Source organism: Mytilus californianus, unplaced genomic scaffold (genome assembly GCF_021869535.1).
Source record: "Mytilus californianus isolate M0D057914Y unplaced genomic scaffold, xbMytCali1.0.p SCAF_1, whole genome shotgun sequence".
Classification (NCBI taxonomy): domain Eukaryota; kingdom Metazoa; phylum Mollusca; class Bivalvia; order Mytilida; family Mytilidae; genus Mytilus; species Mytilus californianus.
The window spans coordinates 83,576,083-83,599,196 of NW_026262581.1; the positions used below are offsets into that span (position 1 = coordinate 83,576,083).

The 23,114-nt window shown below is 32.9% G+C and overlaps 1 protein-coding gene across 1 annotated transcript in view; it reads right to left on the reverse strand.

The window, feature by feature from the left end:
- Positions 1 to 5,499: 5,499 nt before the first annotated feature.
- Positions 5,500 to 23,114, reverse strand: part of LOC127738171 (receptor-type tyrosine-protein phosphatase epsilon-like) — a 46,732-nt gene continuing 29,117 nt past the window's right edge. The window contains exons 18-24 of the mRNA XM_052249321.1: positions 21,016 to 21,109; positions 18,541 to 18,614; positions 15,017 to 15,142; positions 13,607 to 13,717; positions 10,631 to 10,785; positions 8,974 to 9,109; positions 5,500 to 6,093 (exon numbers count right to left, since the gene is read on the reverse strand). Coding sequence (XP_052105281.1) covers positions 6,022 to 6,093; positions 8,974 to 9,109; positions 10,631 to 10,785; positions 13,607 to 13,717; positions 15,017 to 15,142; positions 18,541 to 18,614; positions 21,016 to 21,109 — 768 coding nt within the window. The 3' untranslated portion in view covers positions 5,500 to 6,021. The remainder of the gene's footprint in view (positions 6,094 to 8,973; positions 9,110 to 10,630; positions 10,786 to 13,606; positions 13,718 to 15,016; positions 15,143 to 18,540; positions 18,615 to 21,015; positions 21,110 to 23,114) is intronic.

Genomic DNA, 23,114 nt, shown 5'->3' on the forward strand with positions numbered 1-23,114 from the left:
AGTTTAAGCATTTCACTAGTTCAGTTTTCTCCGTTCTTTTACGTCAATCTTCATAGTGTGTTTAATTACGAGAACGGCAAATGTTTGCCATCACTTAGAGCGCTTCGATCCAAAGAAATTGCCGTATTTGTCCTATTAGAATAGAAATTATTCATGTGGGCTTGAATTATTTCAAAATTTGTTACCATAACAAGTAACATAATTGAAAATCCTTACGAATAAATAGTGAACTTACGTTGGGCTGTTACAGTCAGTAAAACAGTTGTGAGGATGAGTAACACATATAACATATTGATTGCTGTTACTTCTATTGTTTTTTTTCTCTAAAATGGATGGAAAAAGACATGTTCATTTAATTGAAGGACATTTTCAAGATAAAAGGGAAAGGACTTCTTACCTTTTGATATTTCTCTGACATAGATCTATATCGCTGATTATTCCATTTAGAAAGCTAATTTCACTGTTGATGTTATGTATATTCTAATAAATAGGAGGTAAACGCAAGAAATTTTCTTTTCGTGCTCTTGTCTATCAACAGTCGTGATTTAAAGGCAGGATTACAGAGAAAATAACGTCGTTTACTAATTTTCCATTTTAACAATAAATAATACGCAAATGCAGAACGACGCCACAAAATCGAACTATATTTAATTTCACCAGGATGTTGTCCTAATCTTCAACAATATATGCAAGTGTTTGACATGTCCAAGAGTTTGTTCCCTTACAAATGTTTATATTACAAATTTATAACGACTGCTAATAATAAATCATGTATGACAATTGCAACATATCAATACAGGATTATTTTCTGATTTCACGTTAAAAGAGGAAAATTGAACATAATGCATCAGTTCATTGGCAGTACTTTGTATCTACTTTTTAAATACCAAACATATACACACCAACAATAATGCATTAACTCTTTTTGATTTCAGACGACCAATTGAAAGTTAACGGGCGTTATTATTTTTTTTCTTCAACACAGCATTTGTCTATATATAGATATAAGAAGATGTGGTATGAGTGCCAATGAGACAACTCTCCATCAAAGTCAAAATTTATAAAAGTAGACCATTATAGGTCAAAGTACGGTCTTCATAACGGAGCCTTGGCTCACACCGAACAGCAAACTATAAAGGGCCACAAAAATAACTATTGTAAAACCATTCAAACGGGAAAACCAACGGTCTAATATACATATAAAAAACGAGAAACGAGAAACACTTATGAACAACATCAACAAACGACAACTACTGAACATCAGATTCCTGACTAAGGATAGGTGCAAACAATTGCAGCGGGTTTAAACGTGTTAAAGGTACCAAACTTTCACCCTTATCTGAAACAATAGTGTAACATTACAACATAGAAAGACATACTATAAAATATCAATAGAAATGGCTTAACTCAATCAAAAGACATATTAACACCAGTGAACATACACTGAACAAATAAATTTGATCTATGATACAATGCAAATACAAAATAAATAAATTAAGGGAACAATAATTAAAGTAACATATTATACCGCTGTGAAATGTTAAACAATTTAAGAAAAACAATATGCTTAAACAAAAATATCAGCCATTTGCAATTACTTTAAACACAGGTAAATGAAAATAATTTTGTGCTGAGGTATACGTGTACAGTTCAAATACAGAAAGGAAATATTTTTACAAAATAAATAATTTTGATGTTCATAGTACGAAGAAGTGAAAATTTATAGTCCATTTCAAAAATCAGTTTATTTTCTACTAGTTCTGATTTTTCATTGTGTTAATGCATCCTGTTATATTATTTTTCGACAAGATCGAAAGCTGTTTTCCATATCAAGGAGCATTTCAACTATTGCGATTTATTGAGATAATGAGTATGTATCAATTATCGCCAAAAGTTCATTATATTGCTTATATGGTAGGAAACCGGGAACTTTTTTTATGTCTTGGGATATATTCTAAATGCATAGATATGTTAGAGACAACAGTAATGTACTGCTGATCAATTACATTAGTACATCAATCTATAATATTGTAAAAAGAAACAAATCAATGTAAAACAACAAACATTTAAGGAATCTAAAAGGACCGAGACTAGTTGCATCGAAAGGTATAAATCATCCACCTCGCCTGCACTCTACAATATGTCACAATTAGAAAAGAATGCAATCAGTTAAATTACATATCAGACGACTATGCCGGAATCAAACGATCTAAAGCAACGGACATATGTTACTTCTGAGTTTCGACACCGACGCATCTTAATTGCCAAACAAATCATGACAGTGAACGTCCAACTTATGATTTACGTCGTTCTCCGTCATAATTCGGGATGGAGTTATCTTGTTACGCTAAGTTTACAAAATTCTATAAATTTTAAAAGAGAATAATGATACAGTGCTGAGTGAAAAATGACTAACCTTGTGTCAGGTATACCATTACACTACATTGCAATATTGGTACACAGTGACTACAAAAATTGCCGCATCAATTTAGAGTTCCACCATTTCCTCTTTTTATTCAAAATACTGAGACGTCACTAAAAATCATTAATGTTCATATCTCAGGATGGTTTGTATTACAAAAATGGGTGCCAGCATCAACCAAAAACTGACCATATTTGTACTTTGTAATGTAAATTATATGGCAGTATCATGTGTCATTACATTTGTTAGCTCAGGATGGCTTGTATAATACACATGACAACAATGAAGAATGTCAACATATTCTCTTTGTATTCAAAATACTGAGACGTCACTAAAAATCAGTAGTTTTCACATCTGAGGAAGGTTTCGTCTAACAAAGCTTTTTGTCCGCATCAACAAAATAAATTACCATACCAGCATTTAAACTTTATAATCATGATAATGAAAAGTATATGGCGGTATCACATCTATCATCTGGGAATAGTACACTGACTGGCTGTCAGTATATTGTGTCGGTCAGTCAATTGATTGATTGTTGTTTGTTTAACGTCCAAATATGTCATGCATGTTTAGGACGAGTTGATTATGTCGGATGTCCCAGATATCATTAATCGAATTGGTAAAGATGAGTTTGCCAAGCTGGCATTGACGAGGTTCAAAATTATACAAGTTGTCTGCTTCCCTTTTCACAGCAGTAACATGCCATCTGTCACATCGTATGTCGTTTACATATCTAAATTGACGCGTTACTATGAGTGGCCGCTCGTGTCATTGGCGGTATGGACATACCGTATGAAATTTACAACGCGTTGGTTTTTACTTTCAACGCGTTGGTTTTCACTTTCAACGCGTTGGTTATCATTTTCAACGCGTTGGTTGTAAAAACTAACGCGTTGATTCGTAATTCATACGGTATGAAAAACCAACGCGTTGGTTTTCAATTCTATACCGTAAGTTTTTCCATTTATATCTACCAATCAAAACCTTTCTAACAAAGTACAATCTAACCGGTCGGACAAACTCCAGTTTGGCGGGAAAATGTATTCTCCGGTGGTGAAAATACTAACTTGTCTACAGTAGGTCAGACGGATCACTTGAACTTGGCAACCACAATACTCGAATACCAAAGATAACAGTTAACAAAATATAATATATAAAACAAGACTTATATATTATACTCTCTTTTCCGAGTGTAACTGCGCGTAGGCAGAATGACTATTAGCCAATAGGGAATATCAACGTCATAAAAATAACCATATATTTCAAGCGGGCAACTGTGCCTAGGCACAATAACTGTGTGGGAATGAGCGCGTAGGCAAAATAACTCCTTCGGCTGAAATTTGCACGACATCTTTCGAATAACAACTTAATTGATAGCAACTTTAGGCTTAGTTCAGCATAATAATACAGTTATGGCCTTCATAAAAGTAATATCCAAAATTATTAAATCTTATAGACCTCAAGGAAAATAGTCGTGTTCTCGATTTAATAATTGTGGATATTAACTTTTGAAAGCCATTGTTGTATATTGTTTGGGTTACAAAAACAACACAAGTTGATGTAAGCTGTATCTATACACTTTATTTTCTATAAAAATATTCATTTAAAACTCGTCTGACCAACTAAACAAGAAATTAAAACTCGACCTTCTAACTAGACAAGCCCCTTTGATACAAGTTACAACACCACATCAATAAAACTATATCAACACTCAACAGGGACGTGTATATCATATACGTATAAATAAAAGAAATATTGTTTTTGCGTAAATGTTGATTATCAAAAATCTTTTACCGGACCTTACCAAGACAAGAAATCATCGTCATCTTGATTTTCGGCAACAGTTGCCTCTGTATTCAATCTTTTGGCCCTGTTTATTAATATTTGCAGACGGGCTGCAGACGATTCAGCCATATTTATACTTTACCGCCTATCTCAAGAAAATCCGGAGGCTGTCCGAATATTTAGAAGGGTACACTAAATGACGACAAGATATTTTTAGATAATACTTTGTAAGGAACTTCTTGATTGGTTGACAAAAGTGCATAACTTACGGTATGGAATTAAAAACTTACGCTATGGAATTGAAAACCAACGCGTTGTTTTTTCATACCGTATATATTACGAATCAACGCGTTTGGTTTTACAACCAACGCGTTGAAAATGATAACCAACGCGTTGCAAGTTATAAGCAACGCGTTGGAAGTTAAAACCAGCTCGTTGAAAAATGCATACGGTATGTTCATACCGCCAATGACACGAACTGTCACTCATACGTTACAAGCGTGTATGTTCACAATAAATGTATTTCATACACAGGGGTGTACTCCTGACATAAACAACTATAACATGATAATGAGACACTCCAAGAGTTTTACAGTCCTTTTTCTATACCAAATGACAAATAATTCATGTAAGTTCAAGAGGAAGACTAATTAACATTTAATATAATAATTAGGTCCTGCAATAGAGTTTACATCTCCCACAAAGTTTTTTTACTATCTGTCGGGAGAAATAAAACTAAGGTATAAATAAATTTCCAGACAAAGTCAACTAACTCTTGAGGTTTTCATTAAGAAGATACTCTATTTTTTCCCTCATAGAAAAAACTAATAATGTCCCTTCTTTTGAAGCAATAATGCTATAATTCAAATGGGTTGTTTGAATAGGACAGTTTGTCGAAAATACAAATTTCATAATCTCAAACTAAATGTGCAATTTGTATGGGCTTTGTGAAATTTGCACCTGACAACCAAATGTGCTTTTCTCTTTCAAAGCTCGAATATGAAATACATTTGATCGATAGACGAACTATTTACTGAACACATAATCAAAACGAAAATAGACACACACAGAAAAATGTATATTCTTATCTTAAATATTTATTCGTCTTTATGTGTAGTGTGTCAAATATATAGTTAATGTAATTTCTATTTACGGTTGTGTTTTTGTGCAAACTATGTTTATGCTAGAAAAAAGACTCCTTGCATTTGTGTTTTTCATAGATATTTGAATGTATGACTGTGTTAATGTGTATAACTTTGTGAATTTTATCACAATACAAAACTACAATGCACTTACCATATGTATTGCATGATTTATTTTCATACTCATTTCATAATCCATTTAAAATTGAATTCCATTACTCACATTTATATTATTCGGTTAATTTAAATGCGTGGAAGATCAGTGAATCGGTGGTACAAAAATGAAATATGCGGTATTATATAGCAGAGATGGTAATAGCATTCATTTGGTTATTAAATTGTATTTGGTAAAGCTTTATGCGTTTAAACTCTTTTTATGTTTCCCTCGTCATTTGAGTTTGTCAAAAAAATACATGGATCCTTTAGTATGCTTTCTGGGATACTTAGGTAAAAGTATGTCCAGAATTACTTAAGTAATATTATTATTAATGTTATTCATGTTATTCAAAACACAATACAATAACAAATAATATTTAGCATTGTCACACTAAATTTCACATAATCAGTGTCGATTACAATTTTGTTATTACAATACATGACATACAATCATGACAACAAAGCATAGAATAAAATTTCTTCAAGTGAGTATACAAGATATGACACAAAACTTATTTATACATTGGCATACAACGAGTCGCCTTCTAAAAGTTTGTTGATACACTTGTAACAATATTCATACTGATCCTGAAAGGAAATAAAAGACAAATTAAACACTTAAAATCAAATCGTTGTTATAAATGCAAATCATAATTTAAATTAAACCTTCACATGTTTGGTATGCCCAACCAAATTATGGCATTCAATGTGGAAATGAATCCCCCTAAAAATTCATGATTCATTTTAAAATATTTACAGTAGCTGTTCAATTCATACAAATGCTGATCATTTACTGGCTAAAATAAACAATTTATTCCGTCATATGCTGTCATCTTGTATAAAAAAAACACATGTCTTATGATACAACCCAACATTACAGAATTATTAGCTCCACCAAAATAACCATCAACACTTTTTCCCGTATTGTTCATCAAGTTCGTGCAAACAATAATTGCTTTATAAAATAGTATTTTTTTTTATAATTTAACAAATTTGACGATGTATCAGAGAACGGAGGATAATTGATATGAATATGCAACAATTTGAAAATTTCTATAATTGGATATAAAGGTAAATTAATATTGAACTTGGATAAATATATATTAAGCTATATACTTTGAAATCGACATCTTCATATGTACATTTCAGATGTATGTTGATATCACGTGAGTAAAAGACACTACATTTATGAAACTAAACAGTGTCTATCGAAGTTTTACGTTTGATACTTTAATTTCAGATTCAAAATGGGAACAGCATGTATTTTTTTTATTTCGAAAAACCAGAAAATTTAAGAATTGAACAGGTTGAATACTGTAGTGTTTTAATTCACATGTACGGAAAGTAAGTGACCATTACTATTTTACACATACATTTGTTAGCGCTTCCGCACTTCATACACAATGTGATTAAAAAAAATAATTCAATTATATATTAATGAAAACATATGGCGTATTTGAATATTTTATAACACAAAATCGCTTTCCTATGCTACCTTCATCAGACATGCCCCCAACCTAAGCATCTCCAAGCCAAGGAATTATACATATTAGAAAATGTAGAAGCTTCATGACCACACAAGGACTAAAATGAATAGACAAATTCATCTAAGGTCATCCTTGCCTTAGCATACTCAGGGAGTTGCAACCATAGTATTTTAATAATTTATTAGTTTTCCAACCGGAATTGTTTAATTGTAGGTTATAAAAAATGTCAGAACTAAAAGACTACTATGCCGAGGATACTGTACGTGACTAATAGTCCACTAGCAACGTCAAATGCTCAATTAAAATAGTTCTGTTGCTTACCGTTATCATGTAATCGTTCGGAAACTCCTTATAAAAAAATATGGGAAAGCTCAATTCTATGTAAATCTCAGGATTGATTACTTTTTGATTGCTTAAAAATGTTTTTAAGTTCATGGATCAATTTCCTTTTTTTGCAGGTGAATTCTGCCAGACGAACATGATCCCCTTTTGATAAATCCATACAGCACATATAGTTGACCCATTGTTTATATTATCTGATAAAAGGACGTGACCAGAAAACCTTATGTTGAGCGATGAACCATGAAACGAAGTCATTGTCAAATGAACCCTGCTACATAGACCTGTTCACCTTTCAATCATTATATACAGCAAAAATAGTTGACCTATTGCTGATAATACCGGAGAACCCGATCTAACCACGAAATATTCATTTTGAACGTTCAACTCTGTCAGAAGAACATGTACTGCTAAGGTACATGAAAATCTGCCCTGAGCAATAGCTAACTTGAAAGCTGACTGTTTGCACTGATAAAGTTGCAATGTGTTATTAAGGTTTCTAAGCAAACGTTTAACATATTTCAGTTTAAGATGGATTAGTCGATATAGCTAAAAGCGAATTTTATTTCTACACAATGGATTGTGTATCAATGATAAAAGGCCACTAATTGAAACATCATGACGTGTCGTGATGTATGCATATGTTGATAAAGAAAAACAAATGAGACGGAAAATACTGAAGTGACACTCAAGATTCATAAATTGAAGAGAAACCGACAAAATCAAGGCAAAAAAAAACCCAAAAAACGAAAAGACAACATACAAATGAGGAAAAATGGTATGATTGCCAATGAGACAACTATCCACCGAAGGCCAAACAACGTGGATATTAGCAATTATAGGTCACCGTATGGTCTTCAGCAATGAGAAAAATCCATACCTTATAGTCAGCAATAACAATACCGGGTCTACGTAGCAACTTATATATAGCAAACATAAGACTGAGCAAAACGACCCCCCTCCGCCCCCTAGAAAACGGGTGTTAACTTTGCTGCTCCGTACGGGTATGCAGATCCTGCTTAAATGTGGAACTCGTGTTTACAGTGAGGAGCAGTGTTATTCACTGCATTTACTCAGATCCAAGAAGGAAACTGGCTTCCAATGATATGGTGGTGTTGCATCTGGTTCTCAAACCAATCAGACTTCGTTTTGTCTATGAATAGATTTTTTTAGAAGATTATTACTTGAATATGTGGTATTTTCTAGGTTGCTAACTCACATTGAACGTATTGAATAATCATGTAAAATATTCATAAAAACTTATATTCGATACAAATAAAGTCTTACATAATAAGGAATAGAGGCGAAAGATACAAGGGGTACATTAAAAAATCCTTGAGATGGCCAAAAAAAAATGCAAGACATCAAACAAAAAAAAAAAAAAAGTTAATTTTGAACAACCCGAATCGAACCAAAAGTATGGGATGACCTCAAGTGCTCCTGAAGAGTAAGAAGAAAAAAACGGAAAAAACAAAAACGATACATCTTTGTCTGTATAATCGTATTGAGCTCGTTAATCTTCTACTACATGTACTAGTTGTTAATATATTAGACTCTTATTAACTCACTTCCCTCTACGGTACAGGTGATGCCGTAACAATTTTGACATAACAATCCAGTCTTTAGACTTTTAAATACTTACAAATTCTAAAAAGAATTCTGGCCTCCGTATCTGCATCGCTCGAACTATTTGGAAAACATCCACTTCGTCGTCTATTTCCATTTTTTCTAAAATCAGTTTCATAGCAACAAATAGCCCACATTTGCTGCAGCCGTTACTAAAATAATGTTAGACTATAATTAATAAGGAAAGTGAACGATTTTCATGACTGGCACAGACAGTTATTATGTTTTTTATTCGGTCTGTCATAGACAATTCTTTTCTTATCTTAGAATATTTTATCCAGGTTATTTTTAAATGTTTGTTAAAACACATGATATAATAAAGGTTTCCATGTTTTCCAATTTGAATCAAGCCAAAAGCATGATGTACCGAAGTACCTACTAGAGGCGTTCCAATTTCAACATATATAGCCTACAAACTACTTTAGTATTGGACTTGTTTATAGTTTGGTTGTTCTTCTAAGTGTACTTCTCTTCCACATAATCTGATTTCAGAAAAGCATATTGAAATGGCTGCTAAAAAATCATAGATTGTATACTTCTTTAGCAGTAATACACGCTGTTTCGTAAATCATAGAACCATAAAAGTCATTGTGCAGGAACACATTATCAGGAATATGCTCAGACATGAATCAGGCTATCAATTGTTTTGCTTGTCAATATTTTGATGACATAGACAATGTTTCATATCGTAAAATAAATTTTCTCTGAGGATTCGGTTGCTGGTGGATGAGAATTATTATACTGCCCAATTTGTTTAGTGAATCCTGCTATCCTTTTTATATTATATTTGATATTACTTATTACGCATTTGGTTTTTTATTTTTTGTGATGAAACATGATGTACATTTGAGTTATTTCACAGGTTTTACCAGGAGATCCTCATATTTGAAACGAAGTCGTATTGTCCATTTCCAAAACCGTTTACGTATGTCTCATGAATATTGTACCAGTCATGGAGTTTCTCCACACGCAGTTATTAGCTGTATATACATATTTTATTCTTGGATACAGGATTTTCTTATTAGTTGTTATTGGCTTTGAACTAGCGTTCACTAACTGCGAGTACTCTCAGATCTGTACCTATTGTCTTTTTTGTTGTGGTGATGTATAAATACCCTGCCACGTCCAATCTGTGTTTTTCCCGCTTTGTATCGATCTGATGAGTTAAGCCTTTTTCAACAGATGTTTTATAATTTGTTCTTAGGCTGTACTGTTACACCATTGTCCCAGGTTAGGGGGAGGGTTTGGCGCCAGCAAACTAGACTAAGTTCAACCTCGCCTGTTTGTGCCTGTCCAAAGTCATTTGTTTGTTACTGTATATCATATTTGATTTTCGTTCATTCTTTTGTACATTAATCAGGCCGTTAATTTTTTCGTTTGAATTATATTACATTTATCCTTTCGAGGCCTTTAATAGCTGACTAGGCGGTATGGATTTTGTTCATATTTGAAGACCGTATGGTGACCTATAGTTGTTAAATTCTATGTTATTTGGTCTTTGGTGGAGAGTTGTATCATTGGCAATCATATCACATCTTCTTAATTTTATATAATAACGAAAAAAACATGTTACAGACCGTACAACTGCTACTTGCACTAATTAATTGTGATACATGTAAACAGTTAAACGTAAAATATTTCTCAGAAAAAATGCAATTGCTAACAGAGCTTACCAACAAACTACAGTTATCGGACATTTCCCTTTCTCCCAACAATTAATTACAAGTTGCAAAAGTTCCAGCATACATTCCTTTGTAGGAGGTATGATGGTGTTCTCTTCCCACTCCTCTAAAGTGAAGACAATAATTGTCCTTTTCTCTTTCTGTTTCTTTAAAGAGACATTAATGAAATATACAAATTATTACGTAAGTATAAATTAGTAATTTCAAAATACCTTGGATTTGATATATATTTATTAAATGCTTACTTTTACGAACGAAAATACACTATATACTGTATTTTACTACAGTATGCAACTCACTAAAAAACACACGGACTAGTAATAATTATTCACCAATAAGGAAGGAATATACGTCATAATGTTTTAAAAGAACTCATAACAATAGATAGCATAGAAATTTACAATAGCATGTGCTGTGTAGAGAAGCAACCGTCGCAGCTTGAATAACTTACCAATATTTATAGTTTTGATGTATTTACAATGGATTTTTTCAATTGGGATTGTTGTAGATGAAAAAAAATGGCAGTACGCTTTGTGTAATATACATTTTTAGCAATATATTTGTCTCTACATGCAACTTCCTCAGACACAGTTAACCTTAGGCGGATTTGGCTATTCGTTTTATGTTCCTTTTGATCATAAAGTTTTTCGCGTATTCAATGCTTATACATATATTTACCTGGCTTTTTTTTAGGGAGTTTGAGTGTTCCTGATGAGGTCAAAATTTTAATCCCAAAAAGCGTTTCGGTCACACATAATTTAAAAAGTATTATTTGCATGTACATGTATAAGGATATATTAAGAGGAAAAGGATAGCGCTCTGCATTCGATAAATCTGCTAAATTACACGACCAGTTGTAATGAGCTATGTCTCAAATGAACCAACACGATTGCATACAGTGCCTTATAAAAATTCGTTCTCAATTTTTTTCGACGGATTACCGTATGCGTTAAAATTATGGAATCATTTGCCTGAATTTGACTGTGCATGCTTTTCGTCGCTTGCCAAATAGTTAAAGACATGACAAAAGAGTTCAATGCAAACCAAAATTCAATGTACCTAATGATACACATTATACATGTTATATTAGCAGTCCATCATACCTCTTTGATATAAAATTGCACGGACGCCAAATATACAGTTCTGAAAAGCAATGCTTTAAAACGAACAAAAATCGATTTAAAAATTAACAGAATGAAAAACAGAAACGCAGTACAATGGTCAAAAACCTATGTTCAGTATGATAAAAATTACCAATGCAAATAAACAACATCGTCCCACTAAATGGAAGCGATATATACCGTGCATAACCTATGCACAGGATTTCAATGAACGTAATCTATATATTTCTGGTAACGTATTCAGTTAATGATATCGTTACCACAAACTAGTTAGGACCTTTACTTAATTCTTTCAGAGATACAAAAGTCAGGTTTGTAAATTGGGCTGTACCTGTAGAAAACTTATTACAAATGGGATGTCACATCCTCCCGATGTTTACGGTGATGTTGTTTATCGAGCCCGAAAATTTAGATGCGATCCGGGAAAACTTATCGGTCCTTTAGATTAACTTATTCTAACAGGTTACCGATTTAACATTGTAATTGGATCTTCGAATATTGTTCATATTGGTTTAATTATTTATTTTGTTATGAATAAATTAAAACCCAACTAAATATTATTGCTTTACATCTATGAACATTTATGGTCCTAAATTCTGTCGACACTTATATCTTGCATTGGAATTGCACATGGTCATGTTTTTTCCGACTGTTAATGACGTTTTTACACTAAATCCATTTGATGTTGGAGGTGCACTGATTGATATTTCAGTCTTAGATGCATGATTTTTTTGTTCATTAGTTATTATTAGTTTAAAATAGCTTTTAGTAACTGTGAGTACTCTCAGATCTGTGGTTTGTGTCTTTTTTTGGGGGGATGTATTAACAGTTTGTTCCTATGTTTTACTGTGTCCCAAGTTAGGGGAGGTGTGGCGCCTGTAAACATGTTTATTCCCGCAACATTGTCTACGTGCCTGTCCCAAGTCAGGAGCCGGAAAGTTATTGGTTGTCGTTTGATGCAGTATAATATATTTGTTTTTCGTTTATTTCTTGTACATAAAACAGACCGTTAGTTTTCTCGTTTGAAATGTTTTGCATTTGTCATTTCGGGGCGATTTATAATAGCTTGCTTTCCGATATGGGTTTTGTTTATTGTTGAAGGCCGTAAAGTGACATATAGTGGTAAACTTCTACGTCATTTGGTATCTGGTAGAGATTTGTCTCATTGCAAATCATATCACATCTTCTTGTTTTTATTTAACCAGGTCCCTTAGATTAGTAGTATTCCTGCTCCATTATTCTATACCTGTCGGGCTGGTTATGACAAAGATGTAGACATTCACAGACAGAAACACAAATTAGACTACGACAAACCAAACCAAAGCCCATTGCACGAAAACATCTTCAGTATAATATGCTTAAGACAAAATACCATTTTCAATAGAGAATTCGAAAACTGAAAATAACCCTGTTCACGTGACTGAAAGTTATGGGATGTCATCTTTTATGTAATTTAAGTAGTCTGTTTGAAGAAACATATATTGAAGAGTTTATGTAAGATTTCAAACATTTCATTGCTCTAGATGCAACAACACTCCTGGTATCCCGATCCGAGAACGTATTGGGTTCAGAATCCCGAGAAGCGATTAATGAACAATGTGTAACAGTACAATATGGATCCGATTTTCACGGAGGAATTATAAAAATGATGATACCCAGTATGAATAAGAAATTAGTAAAACAGAACATCAGTAATTATCTGGTAAAAAATAAACAGGATTCCTAAACAATCTTGATTCTAAATCAGTTTTAATTCTTTATGTTTTTTTTTCTATTAAACAATCTTAATTCGTAATCAATCTTAGTTCTTTACGTTTGTTTTTCGAGTAAATATTATCTAGTTCACCTTATGATTCAAAATGAGCTCCATTTTCCCACGTGTACTTGCTCGTTCATGCACAATAGTGAAATCTTCAAACTCTAGCATTTCGTCTTTCTCTGGCCACAATAGAGCATTCTGTAAAAACGTTATTATAGAACATGGAATTTATCATTGTTTAAGGAACCTACCTAAACCGTACGATAACTGTGTTTACAACCTCTAACCTCTGGTTTCAAAAATTAGGGGGGCCTCGGTGGCCGAATGGTCTAAGTAGTTACTACTGTAATCACTAGCCAGTCAACACTGAGGTTGTGAGTTCGAACCTCGCTCGTGCGAGTGCACTCGACTCCAATCTTAATTGACTAGGATTGTCAGTTTTCCTATCGAAGGTCGGTGGTTTTCTCCGGGCACTCCGGCTTCCTCCACCAATAAAAACTGGCCGCCACGAAATAGCCCAAAAGTGGCGTTAAACACCAAAAATCAAAAATCAAATCAAAAATTAGTTTTCCATCTTTTACCATCTTTTGCTCAAGAGTCGGTATATACATGTGGCAACGTAGATTTCCTGATTTAGACTACCATAGAAAAGCGAGGCTAAGTAAAAAATAAATCAACTGATCTTAAAGTTTGTTCGTCCCCTCCCCCCTTCCCCCATTACTGTCCAAGGTTATAGGGATATTTGGGGGCTCGCAATCATGTTTAATCTCACCACATGCTGTATGTGTTTGTCAAAAGTCCTGAGACTAATTTAGTGGTTGTCGTTTGTCACTTTCTATCGTATTTTTGATTTGGATTTGTACATAAATCCGGTTCTTGGTTTTTCCTCAATTAAAATTTTGTCATGTTAGGACCTTTGACACATTACTATACGGTATGGGTTATGCTAATGGTTGAAGACCGTACAGTGGCATATCGTTGCTTACATCTGCGTCAGTTGATCTCTCGTGGATAATTGTCCTTTTATCATTCCATTAACGGAAGTCTCAAAGAGTAACTAACAGATAGCTAGGCAACAATCCCTATTTGAGTCATTGAAATTAACGTCCCCATTTCAACCTGACGTGGATGCGTATTTATATATATCCCACGGTCAAACAGAGTCCATCTCCAGCATGGATTTTACCGCTGGATGGGAGTAGTCCAGGATATCATATGTTTATACGTTAGTCAACTCCTGGGCTTACATTTGTATAGAAAGAAGTTCCGAAATGAAGTGTCGAATTATTTTTTACTTTATCTTAATATACCTTTCAAATAATGTCTGAAAGACACTTATCATTCGGTAAGTATGGTTTCGCGTATTCATTTTATATTTCAGATGTGATCAGATTAAAAAAAGAAATCCTACAGATAAAAAGTAAACTTTAAATGTACCCATAACATATTAATAATAGCACTTGTAAACATAATATAAATCAAAAGAGTTATACATACTTTGTTAGATGAATCCAACAAAACAATAATTTTTGAGTCATGATCAGAAATCATGGTCAAGAAATCAAGAACAGTTTCTTCCAAAGGACATTGTGTTGCAAAGAACACACTGTTCTCAAAATATCCCTGCAATAAAATTTAATAACACAAAATTTAATTATTTCAGATTATAAGAACATTACACAATATGTGAGAATTCTTTTAAAAGTTCGTAGACAAGTTGCAATAAATCTATTTTTTACGTGGACAAAATAGTTATACACCACATTTTTACAACTGTATGAAACAAAAATGTATCTGACATACCGGATTTTAAATATTCACTTATCCAATTGATATAAGTCATGCTGTCGAACATCTTTATTTTTTAATACTTTTCATATCGTTCCGAATTATGTATTTTTAAATAGTTTAAATATGATAAAAACCATTTGTAACCACAAAATACATATAAATGTCATTTTCTTAATTCTATTCATAAATAATAGAATCGTCTTCATAAACTCATGACGAAATATACTGTTTTCGCTTCAAATGCAGAGAGATAAGATGTTACTTCAATTAACACTTCATCATTAGAAAAATTATGTTAAATGGTTAGATTATGATAAAATCTAATATGAGCAGCAGCTTTGTCTAAAATTATATTTGACTGAGATTAATTTAATCTTTATAAAATAATTGTCTTCTGCTCGACCCGTTGCGGGGGACAAAGAAATATTTGGCGTCCGTCCTTTCCGAGCGTCTGTCCTTCCAGTCTTGTGAGCGCTCTCACATGTTTTTGCCATATTTTAATGAAATTTATATCATAGGTTTATATTCAGCAATGTCTTCGACAGTTTCGAAAATCAGTGCCAAACAGCTATTTTAAAGAATTTATACCCCTTGAAGAATAAAATCTGTGGAAAATTACATATAAGCGCTCTAAAGTGTACAATTCTTGCCAGATATTTATGAAATTTATATCATGATAGGTTATATCAGCAATTTCTCGGACAAGTTTGAAAATCAGTTCCGATCAATCATTTAAAAAGAGGTATGCCCCTTGGAAATTTTATTAGATAAAAAAATTGGAAGCACTTTCACACCTACATTTCTTGTTGGTTTGTTATGAAATTTATATCATAGGTTTATATCAGCAATGTCTTGGGTGTGTTGAAAAATCAGCGCTGTTCTATTTATTTTGTAAATGAGTTATGTCTCTTTAAAATGTAGATGGGGCCCTTTATAGCTTGCTGTTCGGTGTGAGCCAAGGCTCCATGTTGAAGGCCGTCTTTAACCTATAATTGTTAACTTTTTATACATTGTGACTTGGATGGAGTTGTCTCATTGGAACTCATACCACATCTTCTTATTTATATATAATATTGAATATCGCATTTTAAGCACTCTCACACTTACATTTCTTGTAAAAATTTGTTTATATCAAAGGCTTTAATCAGTAAGGTTAGAAAAAGTGGCGGCCAACCATATTACATGAGTTGATTTCCTTGGAATTAGAAGCATGTGGAAAATAACATTGTTATTGATCTCAATCCTTCATTTCTTGTAAAATATTTATGAAAAAGTAAATGTTTTTTTGTTTTTGTTTTTAGTTATTGCCCTTAGTGCAACGCGGGGACATTAAAAAACTTCTTTTTCTCAATATGATATCTTCATTAAGATACTTAATACATTCAAAGATAAAGTAGTTGCATATATCAACATATATATGTTCAAGAGAAGACCAAGAACATTTTGTCAAATAGCCTAATGTTAAATACGATGTACATGCATATCTGCAAAGTTTATCACACCTATTATTATAATAAAAAAACATAACAAGACTTACTACAATGCATAAGCTGGTCCCAGAAAGAAAAATATTACTGAGAACTAATTTAAAATTGTGCTTCCATAAAACTACAAATAATCAAAACCGAATGCATTACATAATTAGGGAATGTGTTCTAATGTCTGACCAATTAGTTGTCAACATATTGCAAAATACTGTTTCGTGAACATCATATTGCTTATCTTTAAAGATTGACGTGAATAAAAAAAATTCGTTTATGACTTACAGAAAAACAAAGATAAATTGAAGTTTGATAGTTGTTTAAAGTCCAGTGGCGGTTATTCCATACATTTCAGGAATAACACATACATGTAGTGTGATATTAATATGAACCTTGTTCTGTACTAGACTAACACGCTCGGACAGATTTGTATAGCGCTGGTTCACATGATAATAGTTCACAAGAAGACATGTTACCTAGTCAAACACATTATTCGAACTCCAGTCAACCCGACTTTGCTCTTACTCTTAAATGTAACGTGCTTACAAGATAACCAGCAAATTACAAATGACCTCCCACACTCGAGGCAAGCAAGATACCACTACACAACCGATGAGATATTAATAAAGTCATATAGTTGTTTAAGATAAAGTACTCCCCATGTTGTGCACTTTATTTAAGGGAACTTGCTCTAAGGGCAGTCCTGGTATTTCGACAACCGTTTAAAAACAAAAGACCTAACCATGACTTTTACAGTAACGAATCGTAACGATAAAAGATAGATCGAAAACAAACTGACAACGCCATGGCCAAAAATAAAAAGACAAACAGACAAATAATAGTACAGATGACACAACATAGAAAACATAAGACTAAGTAACACGAACCCCACCAAAAACTGGGGGTGATCTCAGGTGCTCCGGAAGGGTAAGCAGATCCTGCTCCATATGTGGCACCCGTCGTGTTGCTTATGTTATTACAAATCCGGTAAATAGTCTAATTCGGTAAGTCACATTCGTGAAAAGGGAGGGTATTGTAGTTACGATATAAGAAACATATCCGATATCATCTGTGAAACGGTTATTCCATAACGGTCAACCAACTCGTGATGGCGTCTGTAAAATTTACGAAGGGATGACTTCAACTTCACCATTTGGAACTCTTAGTTTAATAGCTTCCTTGTGACTGCAATACTCTATCAAGGAAATCATGATAGGAAACACAAGCCCGGGAATATCGTATCAATTGGGAGATATATACTCCGTATGCAGGCGCTGCTGGAATTTTGCTACATAGAAATGGAAAGTTCACAATTGGGAAGCTGAAATCATTTCTTTTGTCGTAAAGTTTTGTTTTCAACCGACCATCATTGTCAATTTCTAGATGTAAGTCAAGATATGAGGCAGACTTAACTGTATCTGTAGTATCCTTTATCTCTAGTTCGATGGGATAGATTCGTTCGATAATTAATTCGATAATTATACCGCTTTGTAAACAGTGAAGAGGCGTAGATATTAAGATATATGTGTTATTGTAACCCTTACATAAAGGCAACAGTAGTATACCACTGTTCAATGGTCATAATTCGACTAAGCAAAAACAAATCCAGGTAACAAACTAAAACCGAGGGAAACACATCAACAATAAGAGGAAAACAACGGAACAACAGAAACACTGAACTACAACAAAAGCAAATGCCAACATACATAGAAACGAACATATGTAGCTTAAAACTAGAGAAATACTTACAGGAATAATAACTGCATTGATATAATCATTTCTTGATTTGCCATATGACATAAGAAAAGGCCTGAACTTATCATCTGTAAAAATATTAATGTTTGGTGAAGTTCATTTTATCTAGATCATACACACTAGTTTACTCATAGCTGTATTAGGTAATAGATAAGGTACTTACCCCACACCCGAATTTAATCAACCACTTACTATACCCATGTCACGCTTGGTGTTACAAATGTAATTGTCAATCAAAAGTGTGCTTTATAATTCTTCGGGTTATTTTCGGAAATATTGACGGCCTTCAACAATGAGCAACACCCAAACCACATAGTAAGCCACAAAAAAGACCCGAAATGACAAATGTAGAACAATTCAAACAAGAAAACTAACGATCTGATGTATGAACAAAACAATAAACGAAAAACAAACACAAAAGACACAAAGTATAGATCTGAGAGTACTCGCGCTTAAATTAAAGCTAGTTCAAAGCCAACACAACTAATATAAAATCATGTGTCTAAGACTAATATATCAATCAGTACACATCTAAACTCCAATGGAAACACCATCACCGTAAACATTATGATGTGCTATCACGTTTGTAGAAAGTCTTTTACAGGTACAGTCAGACTTCCAAACCAAATATTTGTATCTTTGTAATTCTTGACTCAATAATTATCACGACCGACACGGGCATAGCAAACGAGTTGTGATATATAAACACCGTAACATCGCCGTCCAAGAAAGGAAAATTAAAATAGTGATCGAAAAATCGTCCTTTTTGTCGTAAATATTTGTGTAGATTTTCCCGTGTAAAACTGAAATATCTAAATCTAAGAAAGGACAGTTAGTACCGTTTATATTTGATTTATTTAGAGTAAATTTCGGCAGTATATTTAGAAAATTCTTGATTATTTACCGAACAATTATTATCAAGATAACGATAAGTGTTGATGAATTTATCAAATAAATGCAATTTTTGGTTTTCTTTATTGTTTTTGTGTAATTCAACATGTTCAATGTCCGGCCAACATATTGAAAATGTTCAAACTCTGTGACATCTTCATGTACATGTATGACATCCTATATGTAGATCTGTCATTCGGTAGTTTTCTTATTTATATAAATGCAGCTGTTAAAGTCGACACTTTAAAATGAGGAAATATCGATCTGCGTCAGATGTTGAAATGTAGTAGCGGTACTTGAATAACACGTATCAACTAATGAATGACAACTTTTTCGCTATGTTTTGACGTTCTTCCTCAACCTAGAGAGTTTTATTCGTCATGCAGCGCATATAAATGGTTGATGAAAAGATTCTTTATCATTTGCAGGCGATATACAAGCTTTACTCTATCTTATTTGTGTCCTTTACGATGTATGTGCACAATGGCAAAATATTAGTTACATACTGGTCGGTGATTGTATGCATTTTCTATTCGTTTTGATAGTTACGTAATTCATAACGACAAAACCAATTTTGATCTCCGTTTTCGTTTACAATACAACTGATTTTGCAATTCAAATTGTGACGTCACATACGTACACCCCATATTGTATTGGAATACGAACATAGCTTTGTTTACAGTGTGAAAAAAACAACGTCAAACTAAAATTTCGGCTGTATATCAGCGGGAAATCATGCTTTGTCATTGCAACCAAAGTAAAAATAAAAATTTTACTGACTGACAAACAACAGAGATTGAATTCGTAATTTTGAGTCAAAGTGTGTTCTCATCCATTTGTTCTGATCAGAAAACTGTTTCACAGTAAATCACATCCTCAGCGTTCTTGTGCTGTTGGTGTGAAACGTTACGCATCTCGTGTATTCACATTGGTACTGTTATTGTCAGTTACACTGGGTGGATATTGTGGCCTTAAGCATCACTAAAGAGACCATTATTGTCGAAATGCATATCTGATGCAGTAAAAATGGTACCGTTAATATATACTCCATTTTGCAATCGTTTTATTTTTATTTGCCTGTATATACAAAGGGTCTCTTGATGCCTTCTAATTTATTCACTGATTAAAACACTGAAGTCAGATTTTAAAGATTTTTTTTGTATGCTGCACAATTGTGCTAGATAACTTTTAGCTGAAACTAAAATGAATACCTGATCATGACAAAAAATCTACAAAGGTTATGGCAAATCTATTAACTGAATGTGTTCTTAATCCAAGTTTGTGTATACTTTTGTTCATTTGTGTGTTTATACTCTCTTCGGTGATTTTATTAAGAGTAAAATGTTCAGCTATTTTGGCCTCAAAAACCACTTAAGTTGTAATAAATGTCCAAATGCGCATCTGGTTTAGTACCATTCATATCGTAAATTTTATACATGTACCTCTCAATGTATTACTTACTTACTCTATCAGCGGAATTACATAATATAGGGCAAATATCAGCATATGATTTAATAATTTTGTCGCTGCATGATACTTTTGACTAATGTTTGGCTAGAGAAAACTATTTTAACTTACGTGCAAGTACATTTGTCGTGTTCTTCGTAATATTCTCTTTTAATCTTGAAGCTTGATATTCTTCAGCAGAATACGATGGTCGTAAGGTAAGTAATTTTTAAGAAAAATGAAATACTCAAATATATTATGTAAGAGAAACGTGTTTGATGATGTGACTGAAAAGTAACCCAAAAGGTACGTACATTTGTACATATAAGAATATTGATGATTAAGGCTGAATCTGTTTCTTTTGCTTCATTCATATGTGTGTTCTAAAATGGTTTTTATCTAATTTATATGTATTTGCATTATTGTTATAAAGCTACTTCATGTGCATTTTGTACATGTTTGAATCGAGACCAGTGTATCAAGCAACATATTTCCACTCGTATGTGTCTACAAAGTGCAGTCTGATAAAATGTGCATGACAAATAAACGATGTTATAATATTTCTTCATTCGAAAACGATCCAGGTGGCAATCTTACTCTTAATTGTTTTAGGAGAAACTTTTCCTTTCGTAAATATTCAATGAATATTAAACCGAAAATAAATCATAAGATATAATATATTTTACCGAATGTAATATTTAAATGATGATTGGGATGTTGGTGTTTGTTTGTCTAGTAATCCTAAACTCTATATAATTCATTTGCGAAAATACGGCAATGCATAAAGTAAGACGAATTTTTACATCGCGATGACCTTGAGGTCATTCCGATGTATTGCTATCGCCTAGATTTCCATTATGTAAATTAGTTTTGGGTTTGTAACCGATCTATAAACATGATAAATATTCGCACATAAACGTTTGATATAAATACATCTCTTCAATGAATACTGATAAAAATATTTTTGTTTACAACATAAATTAATAATATGAAAATGTTTTGTAGTTAGATATATATATATAAGTAAAAAATCATTGATAATATCAATGCACACGTACCGAAAAATTGTGTTAAAGCATGCGGAAGAATACCTAAAAGAACGTTTTGCGACAATACCGGCAAGGACCGGTAACTCTGTAATTGTTTTTGCGGGAAAATATGAATGCCTACTCGTATCCAATCTCGATTTTTTACAGAAAAGTGTCCACCATGCACTTGCATTGCACTATTATTAGAATAGTAGAATAGAATGATATACAAATGGATGCAAATCATATATATATGTAACTGTTATTTTAATATAATATATAACAACAAATCAGTGTATACTGTATACTGATTTGTATCACTACTGTAACAATAAAATAGTTATTACGGTGAAGTTGAATTTCCTGTCATTTATTCATCATCCACGCACGAACTTGTCTCAGAAAAAAATATATCTCTGTACATTAACCTCAGTTTCAGGTAAAGAGATATGTTGTTTTTTTCTGAGACAAGTGCTTTTGACCATCCTCAAGAACTTGTGGTCATCCGATGTTCAGTACTTCAGTACTTTGATTTTGCTATTGATATAAAGATATGAATCAAGGTATTAGCCACAAAAAGATTGTGTTACCAGATACACAGTTGTTAATCTGAATTAACTATCGTTTTGAGAAAGGCCAGTGCTGAAATTTAAAATTTGAAACAATATGTGAAAATTGCCAGTTATGTCAAATATCTCAATTTAAAATTGTCACAACTTATATGTCTTCACTTAAGTCTCGAGATTTAATAATCCAATTAGTGAATCGATAAAAAAAGAATCATTTGAATGCCTTGAATAATGTTATTACTTTTGCAACTTTAAGAAACAAACAGAAGTTTTCAATATGTGTTTATTTCGAAAATATATTCTTATTTACTATATATTGCTATACATTTGATTTTGAATACATACTGGGTCGTGGAATTATTGGGTTTGAAAAAAACATCACAGATACCAGGCATATTATTGTGTATGACAGATGCGCATTTCGTCTGGAAAAGACTCGTCATTGACGCTCGAATCAAACCACTTAAAACGCCAAATAAAGTACAAAGTGGAACAGACCTCCAAACGACCCAAAATTCTTTAATGAACAGTAGCAAAATTGCACATATGCTTAACTTCACATCCCTAGAAATCGAACAAGTGATGTTTTATTTCATTTTTCAACTTTGTTGACAAAATTCAATGCGTACTTTGC